The 26,082-nt window shown below is 35.4% G+C and overlaps 1 protein-coding gene across 4 annotated transcripts in view; it reads left to right on the top strand.

The window, feature by feature from the left end:
- ARAP2 (ArfGAP with RhoGAP domain, ankyrin repeat and PH domain 2) overlaps positions 1-26,082 on the top strand; it is a 181,495-nt gene that overhangs the window by 132,076 nt on the left and 23,337 nt on the right. For all 4 annotated transcript variants that reach the window (XM_087434169.1, XM_087434170.1, XM_087434171.1 and 1 more), the window contains 2 exons: positions 9,325-9,453; positions 22,597-22,736. In XM_087434169.1, coding sequence (XP_087290295.1) covers positions 9,325-9,453; positions 22,597-22,736 — 269 coding nt within the window. The remainder of the gene's footprint in view (positions 1-9,324; positions 9,454-22,596; positions 22,737-26,082) is intronic.

The following is a 26,082-nucleotide window of genomic DNA, read 5'->3' as shown; positions in this document are numbered from 1 at the left end:
TTGCTGTTATTTCCTTGCCATCCTCTCACTAAGGATAGGAAAGTGAAGGGGAACAAGTGAAGGAGAAAGTGTGAAATGATATTGTTTTTCACTTTGCTTATGTTACCTTGTTCAGTCCTCAAAAAAATCTTGTTGAGTTGATACTTTTTCACCCAATTACATGTGAGAAAATCATCATGTGAGGGTTTACATACTTGCCCCAAATACAACTAAGTGTAATAGTTTTGGGTCTGTAAAGTCTGATAGATTTGAGGTTCACATCTCTGTTCCTTACTTGAACCAGCTGTTTGACTTTAGGCAAGTGGCTGAATCTCGCTGGTCTTTGAGTTCCCTTACATATATAATGTGAATAATAATAATATCTAAAGAATGTTGTGAGAATTAGAAGTGATAACTGATGCAAAGTATCCAGTATATATAATATCTGATCACCTAGTTGTTATTCCAGAAATGGCAACTATTAATGGGATCAGTTGTCCCCCAGAGTTTGCAAGTAGTGGAACCAAGAATTACAGAATACCCAAATGAAAAGAGAGTGCTTATTCTATAATGAGTTTAATTTTTAAATACAGCTAATTCTAATTATAACCTCCATTAATAGAAGACAACCAATTTATGGGTTAATCAACAATTGAGTTATAACTTTGGCAAATTATGGGCAATTTTGATCTTTGCCAAACCTTTTAGAAAATCATTTGAAGAAAAATAGAATTGATATAGCACAAAAGATTTTGTCTGATTTTACCAAGAATTATATTTTTTCTGCTGATCCATTTATAAATATTTTCTGTTAATTGATAGGTCACTATAGAAATTCATACGGTACTTCATTCCTAGAGTACTTAAAGCTCTGTTATGTACTCAGCACTCTGCTGTGTGCAGGGGATATATTTGTAAACAAGAAGTAGATTTGTCTTCAAGATGTATGGCATCATTGTTCTGTTTTGTTTTTGTAATTGGCATCATAATGAGTAGGCTTGCTCCAGTATGCACAGGATGCAAACTGCATTTCATTGTATTGAATAGGAAGCAAAAATCTGCTTATTTACACTGGAAGCAGAAAACTTGTTTTCTTCTTCTGTGGACCTGGGATAATTGAGAATGCTGTGATCATAGCAGGGGAGACCAGTATTAAGGAAGATGTGATATATTTGGTCTTTCTTACTTGTGATTTTATTATCCATTAAAATATTGTGTCATATATGAGTATGATGCTATTAACGTACTCTTTCTTGTTTGTCGTTAGCATTACTACTTTAACCAAAAACGAAAAGACCAAGTGCTATTTGCTTTACATTTAGGAGGATATGAAAGAGCTGAATTGACTTAAATATGGCTACGATACTAGGAAAGCTACATCATCATCATCATGTTAGAGCTTATGTTCTTGCTATTTCAATTATGCTATTTTCAGTGTACTGTGAAAAGGTTTAAATTTCTTTTTTCCCAGCATACGGTTCTGTTGTAACATTTTATTAACTGATTGGCATATTTTGATCAGCAAAAAACTTTCCTATAAAACTTGGATTGTAATTGTAAAACCTGTGTTTTTAAAAAAATTTTTTTGTTGACATACAATATTATATTAGTTTCAGAAAATAGCATAGTGATTTGACACATATATTACAAAATGATCACCGTGACAAGTCTAGTAACTATCTGTCACCATACAAAGTTATTACAATATTATTAACTATATTCCCTGTGCTGTACAGTACATCCCTCTGACTTATTTATTTTATAACTGGAAGTTTGTACCTCTTAGTCTCCTTCACGTACTTTGCCCATCTCCCTGTCCCCCTCCTATCTGGAGGCTACCAGTTTGTTCTTTGTATCTATGAATTTGTTTTTATTTTTTTATTTTTTGTTTTTGTGTTTGGTTTTTAGATTCCACATGTAAGTAAAATCATATGGTATTTGTCTTTCTCTGTCTGATTTGTTTCACTTAGCATAATATCCTCTAGATCTATCCGTGTTGTCTCAAATGGCAAGATTTCATTCTTTTTTATGGCTAATAGTCCATTGTGTGTTTGTGTATGACATTTTCTTTATCCATTCATGTATCACTAGACACTTTGGTTGCTTCCTTATTTTGTCTGTTTTTAAATAATGCTGCAGTGAACATGGGGGTGCATATATCTTTTCAAATTATTGTTTTTGTTTTCTTTGGATGAATACCCAGAAGTGGAATTGCTGTATTGTATGGTAATTTTATTTTTAAGTTTTTGAAGAACCTCCATACTGTTTCATAGTGGCTACACCAATTTGCATTCCCACCAACAGTGTATGAGGGTTCCTTTTCTCCACATCCTCACCAACACTTGTTATTTATTGTCTTTTTGATAGTAGCCATTCTGACAGGTGTGAGGTGATATCTCATTGTGGTTTTTATTTGCATGTCCCTCGCAATTAGTGATATTGAGCATCTTTTCGTGTTTGTTGGACATTTGTATGTCCTCTTTGGAAAAATGACTATTCAGGTCCACTGCCCATTTTTTAATCAGAATGTTTATTTTTTGATATTGAGTTGTATGAGTTCTTTATATATTTTTGATATTAACCCCTTATCAGGTACATCATTTGCAAATATCTTCTCCTATTCAGTAGGTTGCCTTTTCATTTTGTTGATGGTTTCCTTTGCTGTGGAGAAGCTTTTTAGTTTGACATAGTCCCATTTATTTTTGTTTTTGTTGCCTTTGCCTAAGGAGACAGATCCAAAAAATACTACTTAGACTGATGTCAGAGAACTGACTGTCTGTGTTTTCTTCTAGGAATTTTATGGTGTCAGGCCTTACATTTAAGTCTTCAGTCCACTTTGAGTTTATTTTTGTATATGATGTAAGCAAGTGTTCCAGTTTCATTCTTTTGCATGTAGCTGTCCAGTTTTTCCAACAGCATTTATTGAGGAGACTGTCTTTTTCCCATTGTATATTCTTGTCTCCTTTGTTGTAGATTAATTGACCATATAAGCATGGGTTTATTTCTGGGCTCTCTATTCTGTACCATTGATCTCTGTGTCTGTTTTTGTGCCAGTAGTACCATACAGTTTTGATGACACTAGCTTATAGTATAGTCTGAAATCAGGGAGCATATACCTTTGCTTTGGCTGCTCAGGGTCTTTTGTGGTTCCATACAAATTTTAAGATTATTTGTTCTATTTCTTTGAAAAATGCCATTGATATTTTGATAGGGATTGCCTTGGATCTATAGATCGCTTTGGGTGGACATTTTAACAATATTAATTCTTCCAATCCAAAAACATGGTATATCTTTCCAATTATTTGTGTCATCTTCAATTTCTTTCATCAGTATCTTATAATTTTCAGTGTACAGGTCTTTTACCTCCTTGGTTAAATTTATTCATAGGTATTTTATTCTTTTTGATGCGGTTGTAAATGGGATTGTTTTCTTAATTTCTCCTTCTGTTTATTTGTTATTAGTGTATAGAAATGCAACAGATTTCTGTATATTGATTTTGTATCTTGCAACTTTACTGAATTCATTTATTAGCTCTAATTTTTTTTTGATGGAGTCTTTGGGTTTTCTATATATAGAGTATCATGTCATCTGTAAATAATGACAGTTTTAATTCTTCCTTTTCAATTTGGATGCCTTTTATTTTTTTCTTGTCTGATTGCTGTGGCTAGGACTTCCAATATTATGTTGAATAAAAGTGGTGAGAGTGGGCATCCTTGTATTGTTCCTGATGTTAGAGGAAATGCTTTCAGCTTTTCACTGTTGAATATGATATTAGCTGTGGATATGTCATATATAGCCTTTATTATGTTAAGGTATTTTTCCTCTATACCCACTTTGTTGAGAGTTTTTTCCATAAATGGATGTTGAATTGTGTCAAATGCTTTTTCTGCATCTATTGAGATGATTACATGATTTTTATCCTTCATTTTGTTAATGTGGTGTATCACATTGATTGATTTTCATATATTGAACCATCCTTGCATTCCTCAAATCCCACTTGATTATGGTATATGATCCTTTTGATGTATTGTTGAATTTGACTTGCTAGTATTTTGTTGAGGTTTTTTGTATCTATGTTCATCAGGGATATTGGCCTGTAATTTTCTTTTTTTATAGTGTCTTTGTCTTGTTCTGGTATCAGGGTAATGCTGGCCTTCTAGAATGAGTTTGGAATCATTCCTTCCTCTTTATTTTTTTGCATTAGTTTCAGAAGGATAGGTATTAACTTTAAATATTTGGTACAATTTGCCTCTCACCATTTGGTCCTGGACTTTTGTTTGTTGGGATGTTTTTTGATTACTGATTCAGTTTCATTACTAGTAATCAGTCTGTTCAGATTTTCTATTTCTTCCTGATTCAGTCTTGGAAGATTGTATGTTTCTAGGAATTTATCCATTTCTTCCAGGTTGTCAAATTGGCTGGTGTTTGTATGTTTGTAGTAATCTCTTATGATCCTTTGTATTTCTGTGATGTCAGTTGTAACATTTCCTCTTTAATTTCTGATTTCATTTATTTGGGCCCTCTCTTTTTTTCATGATCAGTCTGTCTAAAGGTTTATCAACTTTATCTTTTCAAAGAACCTGCTCTTAGTTTCGTTGATATTTTGTATTGTTTCTTGAGTCTTTATTTCCACACTGATCTTTATTATTTCCTTCCTTCTACTAACTTGGAGCTTTGTTTGTTCTTCTTTTTCTAGTTCCTTTAGGTGTAAAGTTAGATTGCTCTAGATTTTTCTTGTTTCCTGAGGTAGGCCTGTATTGCTATAAACTTCCCTCTTAGAACTGCATTTGCTGCATCCTGTAGAGTTTGGAATGTTGTGTCTTCATTTTCATTTGTCTCAAGGTATATTGTGATTTCCTCTTTGATATCTTCCTTGACACTTGGGTTGTTTAGTAGCATGTTATTTAGCCTCCATGTGTTTGCGTTTTCTCCAGTTTTCTTCTTGTAATTGATTTCTAGTTTCCTACCCTTGTGATGGGAGAAGATGCTTGATATGATTTGTCTTCTTACATTTATTGTGACTTGTTTTGTGGCCTAACATGTGATCTATCCTGGAGAACATTCCAAGTGCACTTGAAAAGAATGCGTATTCTGCTGGTTTTGGATAGAATGTTCTGTATATATCAGTTAAGTCCATCTGGTCTAATGTTTTGTTTAAGGTCAATGTGTCATTGTTGACTTTCTGTCTGGGTGATCTGTCCATTAATGTAAGTGGAGTGTTAAAGTTCCCTACTGTTGTTATATTTCTGTCAGTTTCTCTTTTTATGTCTTTTAATATTTGCTTTATGTATTTAGGTGCTCCTATGTTGGGTGCATAAATATGTACAAGTGTATAGCCTCTTGTTGGATTGATCCCTTTATCAATGCCCTATTTAATGCCCTTCTTTGTCTCTTGTTACAGTCTTTGTTTTAAAGTATATTTTGTCTGATATAAGTATTGCTTTCCCAGCTTTCTTTTTGTTTCCATTTGCATGGAATATCTTTTTCCATCCCTTCACTTTCAGTTTGTGGGTGTCTTTAGATCTGAAGTGAATCTCTTATAGGTAGCATATATATGAGTCTTGTTTTTTTGTCCATTCAGCCACCCTGTGTCTTTTGATTGGAGCATTTAGTCTGTTTACTTTTTTTTTTTTTTTTAAAGATTTTATTTATTTATTTTTCCCCCAAAGCCCCAGTAGATAGCTGTATGTCATAGCTGCACATCCTTCTAGTTGCTGCATGTGGGACGTGGCCCCAGCATGGCCGGAGAAGTGGTGCGTCGGCGCGTGCCAGGGTTCGTGCCAGGGATCCGAACACGGGCTGCCAGCAGCAGAGCGCGCGCACTTAACCGCTAAGCCGCCAGGCTGGCCCTAGTCTGTTTACTTTTAAAGTAATTATTAATAGGCATGTGCTTATTGCCATTTTGTTAATTGTTTTCTGCTTGTTTTTGTAGTTCTTCTCTGTTCCTTTCTTCTTCTCTTGTTCTTTTCCCTTGTGATTTGATGACTTTCTTTAGTGTTATGTTTATATTCCTTTCTCTTTAATTTTTGTGACTCTTTTATAGGTTCTTGGTTTGTTGTTACCATGAGGTTCATATATAACAACCTATGTATATAGCAGTCTATTTTAAGTTGATGGTCACTTAAGTTTGAGCATGTTCTAAAAGCATGACATTTTTACTTCCTCCCCCTATTTTATGTGTTTGACGTTATATTTTACATCTTTTTATTTTGTGTATCCCTTATCTAATTTTTGTAGATATAGATGACTTTACTACATTTGTCTTTTAATGTTCCAATGAGCTGTATAGATGGTTGATCCACTACCTTTACTATATGTTTGCCATTACCAGTGAGGTTTTTTTATTTCATAATTTTCTTATTTCTAGTTGTGGCCGTTTCTTTTCCATTTAAAGAAGTTGCTTTAACATTTCTTGTAAGGCCAGTTTAGTGGTGATAAACTTCTTTAGCTTTTGCTTGTCTGGGAAACTCGTTATCTCTCCTTCAGTTCTGAATGATAACCTTGCTGGGTAAAATATTCTTGCTTGTACGTTTTTTCCTTTCAGCACTTTGAATATACCACGGCAATCCCTTCTGGCCTATAAAGTTTCTGCTGAAAAATTATGTTATAGTCTTATGCGATTCCCTTGTACATAACTAGTTGTTTCTCTTGCTGCTTTTAAGAGTTTCTCTTTATCTTTAACTTTTGAGATTTTAATTATAATGTGTCTTGGTGTGGGTCTCTTTGAGTTCATCTTATTTGGGACTCTGCTTCTTGGACTTGGATGTCTGTTTCCTTCACCAGGTTGGGGAAATTTTCAGCCATTATTTCTTCAAATAGGTTTTCTGCCCCCTTCTCTTTTTCTTCTCCTTTTGGGACCCTAAAATGTGAATGTTAGTATGCTTGATGTTGTCCCAGAGGTCCCTTAAGCTATCCTCATTTTTTTAAAATTCGTTTTTCTTTTTGATGTTCTGATGTGGTGATTTATACTAACCTGTCTTCCAGATTATAATCCATCCTTCTGCATCATCTAATCAGCTGTTGATTCCCTTTAGTGTATTTTTCATTTCAGTTATTGTATTCTTCAGTTCTGATTGGTTCTTTTTTATATTTTCTTTCTCTTTGTTGAAATTCTCACTGTGTTCATCCATTCTTCTCCCGAGTTCAGTGAACATCTTTATGACCATTACAGTAATGTGTTGCTTAATGACAAAGATACATTCTGAGAAATATGATGTTAGGCATTTTCATCGTTGTGCGAACGTCATAAAATGTACTTGGATAAACTTAGTCTGCTACACACCTAGGCTATAGAGTACTAATCTTATGGCACCACTGTTGTATATATGGTGTATTTGCAGTACATCATTGACTGGAGTGTTGTTATGTGGTGCATGACTGTACTTTGTACTCTTTGTCTGGTAGATATCTTATCTCCATTTCATTTAGTTCTTTTTCTGAGGTTTTATCTTGTTCTTTCATTTGGAACATATTCCTCTATCTCTTTATTTAGCCTAACTTTCCATATTTGTTTCTTTGTGTTAGGTAGATCAGCTATGTCTCCTGGTCTTAAAGCAGTGGCCTTATGTAGAAGATGTCCTGTGGGGCCTAGTAGTGCCATCCCGCCTGGTCACCAGAACTAGTTGCTCCAAGTGTATTCCCTGTACAGGCTGTGTGTGCCCTCTTGTTGTGCCTGGGCCACAAGTGCTGTGGGTATGCTTGTGTGCAAGGCTGGCCCCCCCAGGACGGAAGGCATTTTGGAAGAGCTCTGGTGACAGCTGGAGCCTCTTGCTGGGTGGGGTGGGACGGGAACCGCTTCGAAGGAGCATCAGCCAGGGCGGGTCCATAGGGGAACACTAGTGCAGAGTGAGAGGTGCTAGCAAGGTAGATGGAGAGTATCAGAAATGATGCCTGCCAGGGCTGGGTCAGCTAGGTGGAAGGAGAGTAAAAAAAGAAAAATGGCACCCGCCAGTGCTTCCATCCCTGGAGAAAGTTCCAACAGATCTCTGCCCCTCTGGTACGTGCCCTAATATTAGTCAATGAATCTCCTTCACGTATAACCCAGGCACTTTTCAAACTGCTGCCTCTGTGCTGGCCCTCAGAGTGAGTGAGTTTGTGTGCACATCCTTTAAGAGAGGAGTCTTGGTTTCCTATAGCCGTTCAGCTGTTCTGGACATAAGCCTCGCTGGGTTTCACAGCCAGACATTATGGAGGCTTGTCTTCCTGGTACAGATCCCCCCAGGCAGGGGAGCCTCAGGCCCCTTGCTTATCTGGAAGGTCCTCCACAGTTGTGATATGCCTCCCGCTTGTGGTTTGCCATGCCAAGGGTGTGGGTCCTCACTGGACTGCATCTCTGCTCTTCCTACTCGTCTCCATGTGGCTTTTTCTTTATTTCCTTAGTTGTGGAAAATCTGCTCTGCTAGTGTTCAGGTTGTTCTCAGCGACAGCTGTTCTATATTTAGTTGTATTTTTGGTGTGTCTGTGGGAGGAGGTGAGCTAAGGATCCTCCTACTCCACCATCTTGATCCTGCTCCTCAACCTGTGTTTTTTTTTTAAGTCTCTCTAAGAACTTGTGATGCTTTAAAAATATGCTTGCCTAAAACAAAATGTATATGGCTGAGTATTTATCAAGGAAAAATCTTTAATATGTCATTAACTTCTTGCTTGTTGGCCTGTTATATCAACCAGTTAATGTATAATTTTGCTACATATTTCTGATATTTCTGCTAGTAGTTAAACGTAGATTACTCAGTACTGTTTTATGATTATTTTCATATGTTCTCTGTTGAAGTTGTATTTTATAATTTTATATTAATTGACTTTGAGTATATAGCTATAAGTTGTTCACTAGTTTTGATCAGAAATTATAACATGCTAATCTTGTTGGGACAAACAAAAGATTAATTTATGTTATTTCTTAGTACTGGACAAGATTAATTTTACTAGTTCTCTTACAGTTATTTATTTACATGTGCAAATAGGCAGCTTTTCATAAGCAAACCAGAATGTTATCTAAATTAAAAAGAAGATAGAGTAAGACACTGATTTGTTTTACAAAAAGGTAGCTTTATTTCTGAGATTTTGTGTAAATGATAGCACCTCTGAATTTTTTTTGAATAGTTGAGTAGCAAACAAATGTCCCTGCACAGATTCATTTATATGGTGTGTTTTATTATATGCTTAATGATGATCTAGGTCTTAAGGTCTCTTGTATGTAGTCCTAGTACTATTCTTGTGTAACATAAGATATGGTTATGTTTATGATTGCATATAGGTATTTTTAAAAGGATTTTTTTACATTTATAATTAGAAAAAAATTATATCTTAATTTCTTTGTTCAATGTGATTTGGTTTTGTTTTTTGCAGAGCGCCCTCTTCACTACACAGAAAATGTGTTGGAGCAGGTGCTTCGGTGGAGTTCATTAGCTGAACCTGGCTCTGCTTATCTTGTGGTGAAGAGATTCTTAACTGTTGACACAATTAAACACTATAATGGTAGGTGCTGTTATTTTACATTGCAACTACGATTGAAAATTCATGTGGTTAAAGGATAGTTATTATGGCACAAGTGTTATTTGAAAATGTAAAAAATGAATAGCTAAATACAGAATCTACTGATGTAGTATTATAGGATAGAAAGAATGTATAGACCAAGTGCTAGAGTCAGATTTTCCATGTGGGTAGCACTGTGGTAATAGTTGGATAAATTGATGGTACCAAGTTTAAGTTTTTGGAAGGAATACTTTATTTTTTAAGGATTTTTTGCCATGCTTATGTGATTACCTAATTTTTAGATAGATGGTGAATCTTCTTCCTGAATTGTATTTACCTTTGAAACTTCTCTGGGCATCTGAGCAATACGTTTTGCAAACTCTGAGATTGTGTGCTTGTTATAATTCTCATTTATTTCTCAGTAGTACTGGAAAACAAATAAATACAAAATAAAACATTTCCAATAAAGAGACTTGCCATCCAACTGGGAGAAGACGTCTACACATGTAAGGTTAAATAAGAAGTTAGCTAGCACAAGGGAACCATATAAGACAGTCTCTGAACCTGTATGAGATATCAGAAAACTTTTATTTTGAAACTTTGATTCTTCTGTTGTGTTGTCGTTAACTGGCAGATTAGAAAAAGATTTCCTGCCAGCACTGTATATAAACCAACCCCAAAAGTAAAGGATTCAAGTTTTATAAGACAAAATTTACCACAACTTTTATAATTTATATTAATAACCATTATTATTCATTAATGACATATCATTAACGAAGCTCTACATACCCCAAAGCTCATTTAAACTTTTTTTTAACTTCCTTTTGAGTTATGTCATCATTTATATTTTACAAATGAGGAAAAAGAAGCTCTGAGAAATGAAGTAACTTGCCCCACATTGCACAGTTACTAAATATTGGATTTGAGAACAGACTGGTCTTATTTCTAATTATTAAAAAAAAAAAAAAAAAGGCAGGAAGTTGGTACAGCTCTTAAATGCGATAAACCTACTTGGTATGATTGCAGGCTCTCTAGCTAATAGCCATAGGTCAGTAAGTTGTTAATGTGAGGCTAATCTGATAAATTTCTGATTCCATGATAATGTTTTAGTCTAGTCAGGGTGCTATAACAGATACAATAGACTGGGTGGCTTATAAACAACAGAAATTTATTTTTCACAGTCTGGAGACTGGAAGTCCAAGATCAGGGTGCCAGCATGGTTGGGTTCTGGTGAGAGCCCTCTTCCATGTTGGAAACTTTGAACTTCTTGTATCCTTGCATGGCAGGGAGAGGCAGCAAGCTCTCTTGTGACTCTTATAAGGGTGCTAATCCCATTCATGAGAGCTCCACCCCTGTGATCTCATCTAATCCTAATTACTTCCCAAAGGCCCACCTCGTAATACCATCACAGTGGGAGGTAGGATTTCAACACATGAATTTTACGGGACACACACATTCAGTCCCTAAAAGTACTCTTCATATCTTATACTTACATGAAAGTATTTTTATAAAATGCAGGCAGTGTAACAACTTCTGTGTCATTCTGGTCTTACTAGTATCTAAATAAACAGAATAAATATTATTCTTCTTGCTGCAGAAATTTGGCCTTTTAGAGACTTTATCTTATTCTATATTTCTTTATTATTCCTCCATCTGATTTTGACCACATCCTCCCTATATGTCTTAAGGATTGCAATAGAAATTCTCTCTAGTCAACATGCATCCTGTAATAAAGCAGTGGTTCTCAGGTAGGGGCAATTTTGCCCCTCCCCAGGGGACATTGGGTGGTGTCTGGAGACATTTATGACTGTCACAACTAGGTGGGGAGAGTGCTTCTGGTTTTTAGTGAGTAGAGACCAGAGATGCTGCTAAACACCCTGCAATACACAGGACAGCTCTTTACGACAAAAAATTATCTGGCCCAAGATCTTGAGAATCTTGAATTTAGATAATCTACGAAATCTGTTCTAGCTCTTAAATTCTGTTATTCTTTCATTTAACTTTGAAATAAAAAATATTGAGCTTGTAAACTAGGTCCTGAAACATTATGAAATATATATATATAATAGGTTCTTACAGGTTGTTTTCTTTTAGAACATAAGGTCATTTTTTCAGGTAAATTTTTATCTTTCCGGTGAAATTTTTCCTTTTCCTAATATTCCTTTGCAATGTCTCTAATTCTCCATGTTCTAAAATACTTGAAACCCACACCTAGACATAATACCTTAGCTTTTGTTTGAATGCTAGTGGACTGGCTATGGGAATAAAAATAGACAAGAATAAGATCTTAAAAGGCTATGATATAAAGGAAAGTTTTGTGCAGGTGGGGGTGAGGGGTAACCCAAAGCAAGGATACTATTAAGTGCTGTTGCTCTTTGGGGGAAAAAAAAATCAGCAATGTACCGATCGAGCTGGCTGAGAGCAATCACATCTGAGTAAAATCTTTGTTGTTTAAGGGCAATAAAAAATGGTTGAGTGACAAGCTGTACATTGGTTCTATCCACAAACTGGGTAGGAAGATTGGGCATTATAATGATGCCTCACATATTCCTGTGTGTCCTCTTTATGGAGTTATGAGTGTGTCCTTCTGTTGTGAAAGCATCCAGCCTCTGTAAGGTCTAGACAAGCATCTTGCATAAAAACTGGAGAATCTAAGCAGTGAACAGCCGGCTTAAATGATAGTTATAGGGATCTGGATGGAATGTTCTATAGAGTAAAATGTCAGGAAACTTTTGTGTTACTCTCATATCTCCTTCGTTCCTCTGACTGAGTCGGGACTGTAAAACATATCCCTGTCCCTGCACTATCCCTACCTCAGCCAAACCAATCTGCAACTTGTTATTATAATTCCTACAGTTCTTTCTACCAGGAAATGATGTCTCTTTGCATGAAAAAAAGAATCAAGTTTTAGAGTAATACTGTTAGGAAATACATTAATTGGACCATTTCATAGTAGTAGTTATGTAATTTTGGTCAAAAATAGGATTGCCTATGAAGTAAATATTTTAAAAACTTTATAGCCAATAAAAGTTTTATAAATGTTTTTAATTACAGATTGATTTAAATTCAGATTGTCAAAGCAAAATCTCTTTCATTATGGTCGGTTCTGCCTCTGTGTGAATATAGGATTGTCGTTTTAAAGAAGCTCTGGCCTGTTGTTTGTTTTTTATATATTTTTTTCTTTTTTCTTTTCTTTTCTTTTTTTTGTGAGGAGATCAGCCCTGTGCTAACATCTGCCAATCCTCCTCTTCTTTTGCTGAGGAAGACTGGCCCTGGGCTAACATCTGTGCGCATCTTCCTCCATTTTATATGGGACACCAGCACAGCATGGCTTGCCAAGTGGTGCGTCGGTGCGCGCCCAGGATCCAAACCGGCGAACCCCGGGCCGCTGCAGTGGAGCACACGCACTTAACCGCTTGTGCCACCTGGCCAGCCCCTGTTGTTTGTTTTTTAAATCAATTTCTTAAAAAGTCATGATCTTTTCCTATAGTTGTGTCTTGCAGCAGCCTGGAGCTTCCTTCTAATGGGGCATACTTTGTGATAGATTTTAGGTTACTTAGATATTCAGTCTACTTAGCAGATGTCTTCTAAATCAATCACAGTGATCACCTACACCAGAATTACTGCTCCATTCATTACACCTAATACTCCTTGAAATTGGCATCCAAAAGAAAAGTAATGAAAGTAAATCAAATGTGATTTCTCTGTCAATTTGTTAGCAGAAAAACTGGAATCATCTCAGAAACACATTGCTCTTCACAGCAGAAAGGGAACAATGTTAAGGATTTGTTTTCCTTTCTTAAGATTTTCTTACTCTAACCTAGGGCCTGAGTGGAAATTAGCAGGGTGTGAAACAAAGGTAGTTGGTTGCAACTACATTTTCTCTTAGTAACAAATAGTTAATGTGTTAACATTTTGTTAAGACGTAAAGTATCACGACCACATCCCTTGCCCCCTGTCCCCTCACACTTGATCCCTAGTTGCCACAAACTTTACTGTCTACGTATCTGTATCTCTTTTCCTCTATCTCTGTATCTACACATATAAATATATATATATTTACATACCTATATGTGACTTGCATTTCGTTAATTCTATGATAGTTTTTCTGATTTTATGTATCAAATTATAAGCATATACTTTTGTTTGATATTATATTTTCACCACCTTCTTGCTAAATCAAGAATTTTATCAAATAATTTTAGAGGTTTAGTGTAGTTTAGGGATTTTCATTTCCTCAATTTTCTCACTTTATCTGAACAGTTTAAAATGTACACATAATAAGTAGGAATAGATTTTAGAATCATCTAACACTTAATTTCTGCTCATTCATTTAAGGTAATAAAGTTACATACTTCACTTTTACAGAAGTATATGAGAGTAAATGATTTTTTTGTTGCCTCTACTTAAAAATCAATTCTGTGTTTTTCAAAAGCAGCATTTTATTTCTTAGAAACATTTTGTGACATTGCCATTATTGTAATGAAGAGTTAAGTAATTAACTTGAAAAGAAAGATAATAGTCCTCAAATTTCTTTTCTACCAAGGATTATGACTGAGACTTTGAGATAGGGAGAATAAAAATTCACTTAAATTGCCATTTAGACTTTGTCATAGCTAATCTTATCAGAATCTTTTTTTTTAATTAATTAATTTTTTTATTTTTTTGTGAGGAAGATCAGCCCTGAGCTAACATCCATGCTAATCCTCCTCTTTTTGCTGAGGAGGACCAGCTCTGAGCTAACATCTATTGCCAATCCTCCTCCTTTTTTTTTTCCCCCAAAGCCCCAGTAGATAGTTGTATGTCATAGTTGCACATCCTTCTAGTTGCTGTATGTAGGCCGCGGCCTCAGCATGGCCGGAGAACCTGTGCGTCTGTACACGCCCGGGATCCGAACCCGGGCCGCCATTAGTGGAGCGTGCACACTTAACTGCTAAGCCACGGGGCCAGCCCTGTCACAGCTAATCTTATTAGACCATCTTTTATTATCATCTCTTATATTGAGTTAAGTTTCAACATCTCTATCGCAAGTAAAGCCATAAATTTACAGCTTCTGTAAGGTTCCAGAATAAATAGTTTTATGTTGCTAAAGTCTTTTCTGTTGCTAAAGCACTGAAGTATTTTTAAAATTACCTCAAGTTTTAATGATCTCAATGGGGAAGAAATACTTTTAAGATATAAGATGTAACTCAACTGCAGATCTCTGTGGATTTCTAAATTTAGATGGCTGCATATGACAGATGCTTTGAAATTAAAATTGCATTAGAATAGCATAGTTCAAAATGCAACTGCTTCCAGCAAATTCAAACCTGGAAAACTGAGCCATCCACTATCAACTGACTTAAGAAAATTCCAGCAAAAACAGCATGAGTCCATAAATCATAGTCTAGCTGAAATAATGTACATTCCACTCCCCATCAAATCTTTTTAAATCCAAAGATGTGTAAAAGTTGAAGGTAATACCTAGTCCGTTTCAAGTGGACAAATTTTCTTGGAAATTGTTAGTAGTCTTTGATTTTCACTATAGAGTATGAATGTCCTGACTTCTTCTGATAATATAATTCTGTAGTAAAAAACCAATTGGTAAGTTTCTGTTAGCTCCCTGTTTCACGCAGGAAAATTTAAAGAATTGTTCAACATTGTTTTTACCACAAGAAACAGAAAATTTAAATGTTTGAAGCCCCTTTAAATATAAGACCACAAACACAATATGCAATAAATGATTACTGTTGGCCAGGATGTTTATGAAGAGCTTTCAAGCACAGAAACGTGGTTCAACTAGATGATCACTGACATCTCTTTGAACACTAAATGTCTCACATTCAAAGAAATATCATTTCCTTGTTTAATTTTTCTTGTACATGTTGTCCTCCTGTAACAAAACTTCATCTTTTTTATTCTTGTACTTTTACTACTAAAAGTACATGTCGAGTAAACGTCTTTTTTGTTGAGGAAGATTAGCCCTGAGCTAACGTCTGTTGCCAATCCTCCTCTTTTTGCTGAGGAAGATTGGCCCTGAGCTAACATCTGTGCCCATCTTCCTCTATTATATATGTGGGATGCCTGCCACAGCATGGCTTGATGAGTGGCGCATAGGTCCGTGCCTAGGATCCGAACCCGCAAACTCCAGGCTGCCGAAGCAGAGCACATGAACTTAACCACCACGCCACCAGGCCAGCCCCAACTTTTTAAAATATAAATTAAAAAAACACTTTGTAACTGAACAACTACTGACAACATTTCACAGATCTGCAAACTCACTTTTATCTAGGTAGTTAGGGAATGCTTTCTAAAGCAAGTTACCATTAGATTATTACCAAGAAAGCTGTATGTGGTCTCGGTTTCTTGGTTTGGATGCTTCCCAAGACATTAATATAGGGAGAATAGAAGTTGCTGGTTGGAGTGACACAGTGGTGGGGTCACTGAATTCAGTTTTGGATGTGTTGGTTTTTAGTTATCTATCAGTTGTCCATGGGTATTTGTGTAGAAGGGAATTAAGTACCTATTTAGAGAGTTGAGCATAGGATACCAGCATTTAAGGGATGGATGTAGCGAGAGAGGCTGGTGTGTGAAGGAACAGTCAGAAAGGTTGCAAGAAAACAAGGAGAGAGCAGTGCCATGGAAATCATCAAAGGAGTTAAGTTTTAGGAAAAAGAGTGTTTAACAGTGTAAAATGGTGCACGAAGTCAAGAAAGACACCTGGACGTTTATTGTTTTTGTGGAGATGATGGTTGTGGTGATCGTGATAATCATGATCATTACTTATAAGAGAAGTATCTCAGTATAGAAGACAGGATTCTGTTAGACATTAAGAGACCTGAGCTGTAATTCTAATACAGTTGCTTTCTAACCTTGTCACATAACCTTTGTTAGCCACAATTTTCTCATTTATAAAATGAGATCATATTACCTGTACTCCCTACTTTAGAAAGTTGCATGAGAATCACATGAGATGAAATATATGAACATTTTAAAAACTCTAAAGTGTTATCTGTGTATTTAAGAGTATGCTAAAGAATACACCATAATTTAATATAAAAGAAATATATTATTTAGTATACTAAATTGTATTTTAGAAATAGTTTATTATAATTCAATCTAATAATAAAAACAGAATAGAAAAGTAGTATTCTATTTTCTACAATTTGCTACATTATCAGGAAAATGGCATAGAATCTCTGGCACTTTTCTGGTCAATCCCCCAATAGTAAGTATATTTATAATTTTACTGCTTATCGATAATCTAATTACAGACCGATGTTATCAGACTCCTAGTTCTATTAAGCATTGCTTCTTCAATACAAGTAACATAAAGGAAAATAGATTGGGAGTAGGGGAACATATTTGGCTTATCCTAAGAAATAGATTCCTTTCAAGCAGCTATGATGTCCAGTTTGGTTTCTGCCCAGTTGTAGAACTAAATTTTACTAAATGCATTTTGAGTGAATGTTATACAATGAGTGAAATATATCAGTAATTCTGCTCCCTCCAAATTATAAAGAATACATGTGTTCTATACAATCAATACTAAACAAAGGAGTATAGGCATAATTTCGAATTTGAAAGAACTTTTTAGATATATTAGGCTGATTGTCAGATGTCACTTGGTTTGTTATATTTTCAAAAGGATGTCTCTCAAGGAAGCTGTATTTGTTTCCTTCAGCCCTTAGAGTACATGAGAAGGGTAGAAGTTGGAAGAAGGAATTTTTTCAGATAATGTGTCGGCCTCAGGAAAGAATTTTGCCAGCAAAAGAAAAAGAGAGACAAGTAGAGACCTTAAAAAATAGACCCATTGGTTCTATATTGGCTTGTCACTGCTCAGATCATGTAGAAGAGAGATGACATAACAGATATGAGAGATAACAGTAGTTCATAGCATTTACTGTTTACCAGATGCTGGGCTGAAGGCTTTGCATACACCGTCTCATTTCATCTTCCTAGTAGCCTTAAGAGCTGTTTACTAGTACTTACTAGGCCTTTTACAAATGGAGAAATTAGGACATGGAGGCATTACATAACTCCCTCAAGGTGACTGACTTGCTGGTAAGTGGGGGACCAGGCATTAGAGTGAAGATCTCTCCAGTGCAGGCCATGTATTCTGTCCTACACCACTTACTGTATTGAAATCAAGGATAAATCAGATTTTAGTTTTTGAAACTCTTATAAACTCAGTCTGTGAATAATCAGACCTTTGGAAGAGTCGTCGTTGATTGCTTACTACAGACTCTGCAGTACAGAGAAAAATGATGTCCATCCTTCATTCATTAAACAAGCAATACATTCGGCTTGCTATGTGCCAGGCACTGTTCTAAACACTTTGCATACCAAATCCACTGGGTGAGTACTGTCTGTATCCCATTATGCTGGTGAGGAAACTGAGATTTAGAGATTACTGCCTGGGATCCAGTGTCTAGATGTGGTTGTCATTCAAACCAGGCAGTCTATCCAGAATATGCTCTTAGTCACTGTGCTATGTTAGCTCTCATGTAGGTTGGGGCAGAAAATCCAAAGCACACGTTGTTTTAAAAAGGAAATATGAAATTATTATGTATTTAAGAGCTAAATTATGAAACAAATATGACTTTTTATGCATTCAGGGGCATAGTGTTTAGAGACATGAATAACAAGTATGAACTGCAGTAGTTAGAAAAAATTTCTTGAATGAGTTGCATTCCAGAAGTGGGGATAGAATTTGTATAGAAGCAAGGAGAATGGAACTACTCTCAGGGTCATTCAGGTGACCAACTTGAGTCACGCCGTAGAGACAGCGATTGGTTTTTCCAAATAGTGTATAATGATCAACTGAATTATCAATATTTAGTTTAATATTTTATAGAAATGAATAGGAGAATTCCCATTTATTTAGCCCTTTAAAAGCCAGGAAAATAAATTTAGGCTTTTGATATTAGGAAAGTATGGCTTTAAAGAGTAAGAAAGTAGAGCTTTGGACAGGGGATTAATGTGATGAAAGCATTTGCATCATACGAATCTGGAATTGTATGCTGAAGCCGTTAGAAAAACAGAGGATAGAGTCCTGGAGTCCTGGAATCCAGGTGTTAGATAGGAAAGGCAGTGGTTAGAGTGAAGACATTGGGAATGAAGTGGAGTTGAACTCTAAAGAGAAATTCTGAAAGAACAAAGGCTGAATTGCTAGCTGACGGGACATGAAGGATAAAGCGAGAGTATACATTTGAGAAATATCATTCCCAGATTTATATTTCTCCCTCTCCACTCCTTCTTCTCCTCACCTCCTTCCTCTGTCTCTGTCTGTCTCTGTCTCTCCTTCCCAGGACCCTCCCACCTCCTCCACAGATCAGTTATTTTATTGGGATTAGGGATCACTAGTTAGGAATTACTGTTTTTGTATGAGAACTTGAGGTTTTCAGATGGTTTGGAAAAACTTTTTTGGGAGGGTATCAGTTTCATCGTCCTGGTAATATGTCTGTTCTGTTTAAATAAATTTGGCCATTCTCTTTTGTTTCAAAGATCTGATTTTTAACGGCTCTTCTAATTGATAACAAAATTATAGCACAGTTTAACTAAGAATACCAGTTTCTTACCCACAGTGTTAACTCAAAAGACTCCTCACGAAACTCCAATCGAGCCTTTCCTGTCCTAGCAACCACCAAGAAGGGAAGGGGGTTTGTGATTCTCTAGAGATAACAGTATGCTGGAATTTGATTCGAATGAAAGACAAAAAAGGTAGTAGATGAAATTGTACCTATCAAGATAAATCCCATAATTTTTCTCTGAAGGAAATATGTGCTTTGGGGAGTACATTAAATCTTCAGATGTTACACCTGCAAAAAAATTAGATTGTTTTCCCAAGTCACTTACTTAATAGCTTCTTTTAATGCATTAATTATGTGCTATATAGCTGGTTTCTCTTTCAATTGAAAGCAAATATACACGATATGTCGTGTTTTTTCTTTTTTTTTTTAATTCTTATTGCATAGAAGTATTCCATGCTTAGTAACTTATATTGCACCATGCCTAGGATTTATATTATGGACCATATATATGTGAAATCATTCTTTTTGATTGGATCAGAGGCATCCAGTGTGTATTGAAAGACTATAGCAAATGGTGTGGCCAAAAAGACTGCATATGTAGAATGAGAAATACTAGTGCTCTGAAGTTAGGAGCTAGAAAAATTTGAGATCTAGAAAGATCAGTGTGCTATGAAAGACTACAAAGATAGCAAGATTTCAAGGAAGAGAGGAGCCCAAAGTATAGCATGGAGACAGGAGTTCTGGCTAGAATCTCAAGAATTATAAAGCAGAGATCCCACTGCAAAGATCTGAGTAGGAGAAATTTGAACTCCAGCTCCAAAGGGACAGGCAGGGCATGAAACTTGTATTCTGACAAACTAGAGTTGAGCTCAAACCTGGACAGGGTCTGGACAGCAGGTATGGTGGACACAGCTAGCCTGAACCAGATTCTTCTGGAGCCAAGGTTATGTTAATAAGCTTTTTGCCCAGGATGAGGTGGAGGGAGTGAAAGTATAACATCAAAGTACCCCAAAGTTGAGGGACCAAGTAATACTGGAAAAGTTTGTAAAAATGAATTATTGGAAGCCAGTTAATTCATAACCTGAATTTTGTTTTACCCTGAGTCACGCATGATGTCCCTCAAAGTATATAGCTTCATTTTGGCCCTTAAGTGGTGGGTATTTTATCTATTTATTTTAACATTTTGAGAGCAGACAGAAATTTAGTTGTGAGAGCTTTTAGAAATTCTTTTAAGTCCTTAATATTTATCATAGAACTTCATATTTCAGAGTTATTTTTGTTCTTACCTCTTCCTTAAAATGTATTCCTCTCAAAGCCTTCCTCTTGAGTCCCTTGGTAATGTATGCTCCAAGATTTAGCTAATAACTCAATTATATACAATGATTATTAAAATACATTTTAACAAATATGCACCCAAAGGTAGAAACAATGTTTTTTTCCATAAACTTGTTTTCTCTTTGACCTACAAATGGTTTGCTTAGACACTGAGCATTTGATTATTTTTTATGGGTAAAATTTGAAAGATTTATTAATTAGAACAAAAATCTAAATGAGAAAGTTACAGTCAAAAGGTATGAGTGAAATTTGGCTTAAACAATATATAATAATCTGTATCTCACAACTTGATTGTAATTTAGTGTTTTTAAAAATGCTTTACCTATTTCTAAACTAACAATATTATAAATGCCTTTCTCCACTTCTCTATTCTAAATCAGCTGAATCACTGAGCCACCAAATATTTTCTGAATTGCTTACTGTAATTCTATCAGGATGTATAAGCATTATTTGTTAGCCCATGTTTAACTCTTTGTCTGCAACACTATACTGGAAGTGCAGAAACCATCTCATCTGGTTTATTGTATATTAGTAGAATCTAGTGCATACTAGACCCTCAATACTTTATGAAGAAATGAATGAATTGATGTGATATGAATTTCACTGAATGTTAGTTTTATGTAATGTTTTTCTTCATCTTCCACTTGTATTAAAATGTCTTCTTTCAAGTCTTTTAATTGGAAAAGTGCTGTCTTTAATTAAAATAGAAGCTATTTAGCTATAAATATCTTTTAAAGTATTTTTCTATGAAATTGAATATTAAGATTTTACCAGAAGACAAATTTTAGCAATATGTTTTTCAGAAATTATTTTAAAGTCACAAACTTTCTAAAAAGAACCTGTTTTAGTATGATAGTGTGATTAAAAGAATGTTATCTGTGGTCAATAGGTAATATCATGAAAACTATTGGGGGTTGTTAATTACCTTTGTTTGTTTGTTAGTTTGTGGTTAGGATCCGTGATGTCATTAATCCTGGGGATTTTTGCTTCCAGGTAGTCATTCCATGCTCATATTTGAGTTATAAGCAACTATTTTTATTTTTTTAACTTTTGTTTTCTTATGCTAATTATAATTCTGAACATCTGTGGGTTATTTGCTAAGTAAAGATTTTCTCCAAACCAAGGGATTGTTAGGTTTAAGACTAAGAATTCTTTCTAACACCATTCAAATTATTTTGTAAATTTCAGAAACTATGCATGAGTATTTAAAAATTGTATGACCTTAATACCAGGAAATTGCTAAAGCTCCTAGTCCTAATATAGTGCCCCACCTTGTATCTTTTGCGGACATTGTCTGATCTGAGGGCCACAATAATCTGCAGGATAGGTGTCATTACTCCTATTTTACAGGAAAAGCAGAAGTTGACACCATAATGACCGTGTCAGGGCTATTTGGCTTCTGGTCCTTTTCTTTCCAGTATTCTTCAGTTTTCAAGCAGGCAGTCGAGTAGTGTCTGGATTTCGAGGAGAAAGTTTTAGACTGGAGATATATTGATAAATTTATACAAGTACAAATTTGGTGTTCTTACCAAGAATTGTTTTTTAATAGAATTAGTTGAAATGATTTCTAAGTGTGGGACCCGGCCAGTATTGAACGTGAAATACAATTGTTTTTAAATGCTCTACCCTAGCAGTTTTGCCTTTTTTTTTTTTACCCTTACCTGTTTCGTATGTACAGGAATTTCTCTAATGCCTTAAGAATTTCTGGATTCCTGAGTCAGAATTCTGGGAGACGTTTCCCTTTTTACCTGTGTATTTGCATTGTTTATACGAGTGCTGTTCAAAAGAAATATAATGCAAGCTGATTATGTACTTTTAAATTGCCTAGTAGCCACATTAAAAGTATATACATAAAGAAACAGGTGAAATTAATTTTACTTATATATTTTATTTAAACTCATGTATCCAAAATATTATCATTTCAACATGTAATCAATATTATAAAATTGTGATATTTTTACTTTTTTTGTACTAAGTCTTCAAAATCCAGTATATATTTTATATTTGTAGCACATCTCAATTGAGACTAAGCACGTGCTCATTAGCCAGTGGCTAATTGGACAGCAGAGGCAGGCCTCTAAATTATAAATAGACATAAATAGATCTGGTCACTGGATCCATGACTTGTTCAAACCCCCTCGACACACGGTGTTCCCAGAAATTAACCATAGGCTTCTTAATTGTAGGAAACAAATTTATTATTTATATTATCAGAACTGAAAATATAGAAATGTTTTATATTCTATTCCAAATAAATGAAAATGTATGTAACTTACAAAAGTAATGTTGTACTTTACAGAGAGGAGGGCCCTGGAAAGTATCAAAGAGGGAGTCTTGAAAATCAAAGAAGAGCCATCTAAAATACTATCTGGAAATAAGTTTCAAGACCGATATTTCGTTTTACGAGATGGTTATCTCTTTCTTTACAAGGATGTGAAGGTATTTGTATATGTAGTATTTGAATATGCATACATTTTTGTGTGGGTATTAATATTCTTATTTTATACCTCTCTCAGCCCTCTTGGAAGTCAAGGCCTTTAGTAAATAAAATGCATAGTAAGCTGATGATTTCTTTCAGTCTCTGGGATATGACATTAATGTGCTCAGTATCACAGTAAAGACTTCCATATATGGCCTTTCTGAGCCCCTCACATTTTTTAGTGAGAGAATGACCTAAGTCCTAAAGAAAAGTCTAATATATGATGTGTTACAGAAGCTAGCATATAAATCAGCAACTCAGTCAATAAAGTTGACTGAGAGAATGTGTCATGCCCTAAGGCAAAAGTGGCTTGAGTTTAGCTATTGGAAATTAATAAAATGTGAAATAAAAAGGCAAAACCCAAAAGTTAAAATAAATCTGATTAATATATTTCCTATACGTTTGAATGGATTGACTCATGTAATATTGTATTTATTCATTGAATCTTATTGACGTATTTCTCTGAGTTTGAATTCCCGAAAAGCTTTTGTTAAAGAATTGTAGAATGGGCAGGGGAAGTAGAGATGAAAAAGAAAGAGTAGATAAATGATACAGCCATAAGAATATTGAACTTAGCATCAGAAAATCTCAAATCCACTGAGTTGGTTGTGTGAATAAGAAACTTAACCTCTCAACCTCAATTTCTGAATCTCTAATATGATGACGATAGTGAGTCCTGCATGCCAGATTGTTTTAATGCTTAAATAAGAATATGTGTAAAAGTTCTTTTTAAGCAGTGAAACATTTATATATATATAGTAATAATAGCGTGCTCATCACAAGAGTCCACTAAGATATGAATAGGCAAGTCTCAAACTGAGAAAAATATACTCACGGTACATATATCTGAAAAAAAAAAGGACTTATATCCAGAATATAAATAACTCCTCCAAATCAACAATAAAAAGACAGACAACCCAATAAACAGTGGGGCAGAGTATTGAACAGACAGTACATAATGGAAGACTTAGGAATGGCATTAAGCCATTGGCATAAGCCATTGAGCCAGAAGGTGCTTAACATCATTAGTCATTGGGGTAATGCAAATTAAAACCCCAAGATACTAATACACACCCATTACTATGACTGAAATAATACGAGTGACAACACCTAATGTTGACAAGGATGTTGATTAACTAAAACTGTCATAAGTTGCTGGTGGAAGGGTAAAATCACACAAACGCTGTGTAGAGCTGTTGGTAGTTTTTAAAATAAAGTTATTTGTACATCTTACATGTATGACCCAGCAGCTCTATTCCTAGATATCATGTCCACAAAAGCACTTGTTCAAGAATGTTCATAAGCAGCTTTATTCATAAAAGCTGCAACCTGGAAACATTCCACATACCTATCAATAGGAGAATGATATATTCATATAATGGAATACTACTCAGCAATAAAAATAAGTGAATGCTAATGCATGCAACAACGTGTTTGAATCTTCAAATCATTGTTGAGCAAAAGAACACAGAATAGTACCATATGAGTGTGTTCATAAGCAATCTGAGAACAGGCAAAACCGTTTGTAGTGATAGAAGTCAGGAATTGTTTGCCTGGAGTGTGGAGAAAGCTTGCTGTGGAATTGTGAGGAGATAGAGTAAGTAGGGTACTTTCTAAGATGTTAAAAATAGATGTTCTCTGTCCAGTGTTGGGTGGTGCTTACATGGGTGTATACAGTAACATCTCTATTTCCTTGAGATTCAAGCAATACCCATGCAATTATTTTAAATGTAGAGTGACAGCAGGACATCGAGACACCTTTTTTTTTTTTAATTTTTTGTTTATTGCAGTAACATTGGTTTATAACATTGTATAAATTTCAGGTGTACATCATTATACTTATGTTTCTGCATAGATTACATCATATTCACCACCCAAATATTAATTACAACCCATCACCACACACATGTGCCAAATTATCCCTTTCGCCCTCCTCCCTCCCCCCTTCCCCGCTGGTAACCACCAATCCAATCTCTGTCTCTATGTGTTTGTTTATTGTTGTTATTATCTACTACTTAATGAAGGAAATCATACGGTATTTGACCTTCTCCCTCTGACTTATTTCACTTTGCATAATACCCTCAATGTCCATCCATGTTGTCACAAATGGCTGAATTTCATCATTTCTTATGGCTGAGTAGTATTCCATTGTGTATATATACCACAGCTTCTTTATCCATTCGTCCCTTGATGGGCACTTAGGTTGCTTCCAAGTCCTGGCTATTGTGAATAACGCTGCAATGAACACAAGGGTGCATGTATCTTTATGCGTTGGTGTTTTCAAGTTCTTTGGATAAATACCCAGCAGTGGAATAGCTGGATCATATGGTAGTTCTATCCTTGATTTTTTGAGGAATCTCCATACTGTTTTCCATAGTGGCTGCACGAGTTTGTACTCCCACCAGCAGTGTATGAGAGTTCCCTTCTCTCCACATCCTCTCCAATACATGTTGTTTCCTGTCTTGTTAATTATAGCCATTCTGATGGGCGTGAGGTGATATCTCATTGTAGTTTTGATTTGCATTTCCCTGATAGTTAATGATTTTGAACATCTTTTCATGTGAGACACCTTTTTATATTGAATTATAAAATTCACTTGAATAAACATGGCTTGCATACTTTAAGTATGTAGCACTTCACTGTGTTCTGTTGTGGAGATGCACAAAGAAAGAAAGACCAGGTTAGTAACATCTCTTAACATGTTATGAAGAATGAATTGTTAAGCAGCTTTCCAAAGCTCTGCGGCTGCATTTTGTTGTGACTTCTGTTGAGCTCTCTACACGCTTTGACCTCGTTCCCTGCATGTTCCTCCAGCAGGGAAGCCTCCATGTGGGCATAAATAAATCTTAGTAGCATTCTTACTTTGAGTACACATCTCATATTCACTTTCTTCAAGGGCAGTAGAATGCCCAGGCAGGAGACTAATAAGACAGCACTGAATTCTGCAGCCCTTATCCCTCTTTTCAGATAGCTGTATTATATACCCTACTTGAACTCCCACCTTGTTATTCCATCTGATAGACCCAGCAGGGAGTCTGGGTATCAAGTGATTGTTATTGTTTATTATCATTCTTCAGTTTTTTCAGTAGAGGAAGAATGGAGTTTGCAGAAATAAGGCACATAAGAATTCGGGGTTATGTGAACTGAACACATCAAATTTTAAGGTTACATGAACTTTAGGTTTGCGTTTGTGAAAGCAAATGCTAGACTTCACAGCTGATTATTCTAGCCATCTACAAGTGAATCCGATTGAATTTGGTTTCATTTTCTTCAACGGCTCACCCACCTTGATCTTCATTAGACTGA

The sequence above is a fragment of the Ceratotherium simum genome, chromosome 8 (assembly GCF_057802395.1).
Source record: "Ceratotherium simum simum isolate JZ-2026a chromosome 8, ASM5780239v1, whole genome shotgun sequence".
Taxonomy (NCBI): Eukaryota; Metazoa; Chordata; class Mammalia; order Perissodactyla; family Rhinocerotidae; genus Ceratotherium; species Ceratotherium simum.
Note: the sequence above shows the minus strand (reverse complement) of the source record. Positions and strands in the feature narration are given on the sequence as shown.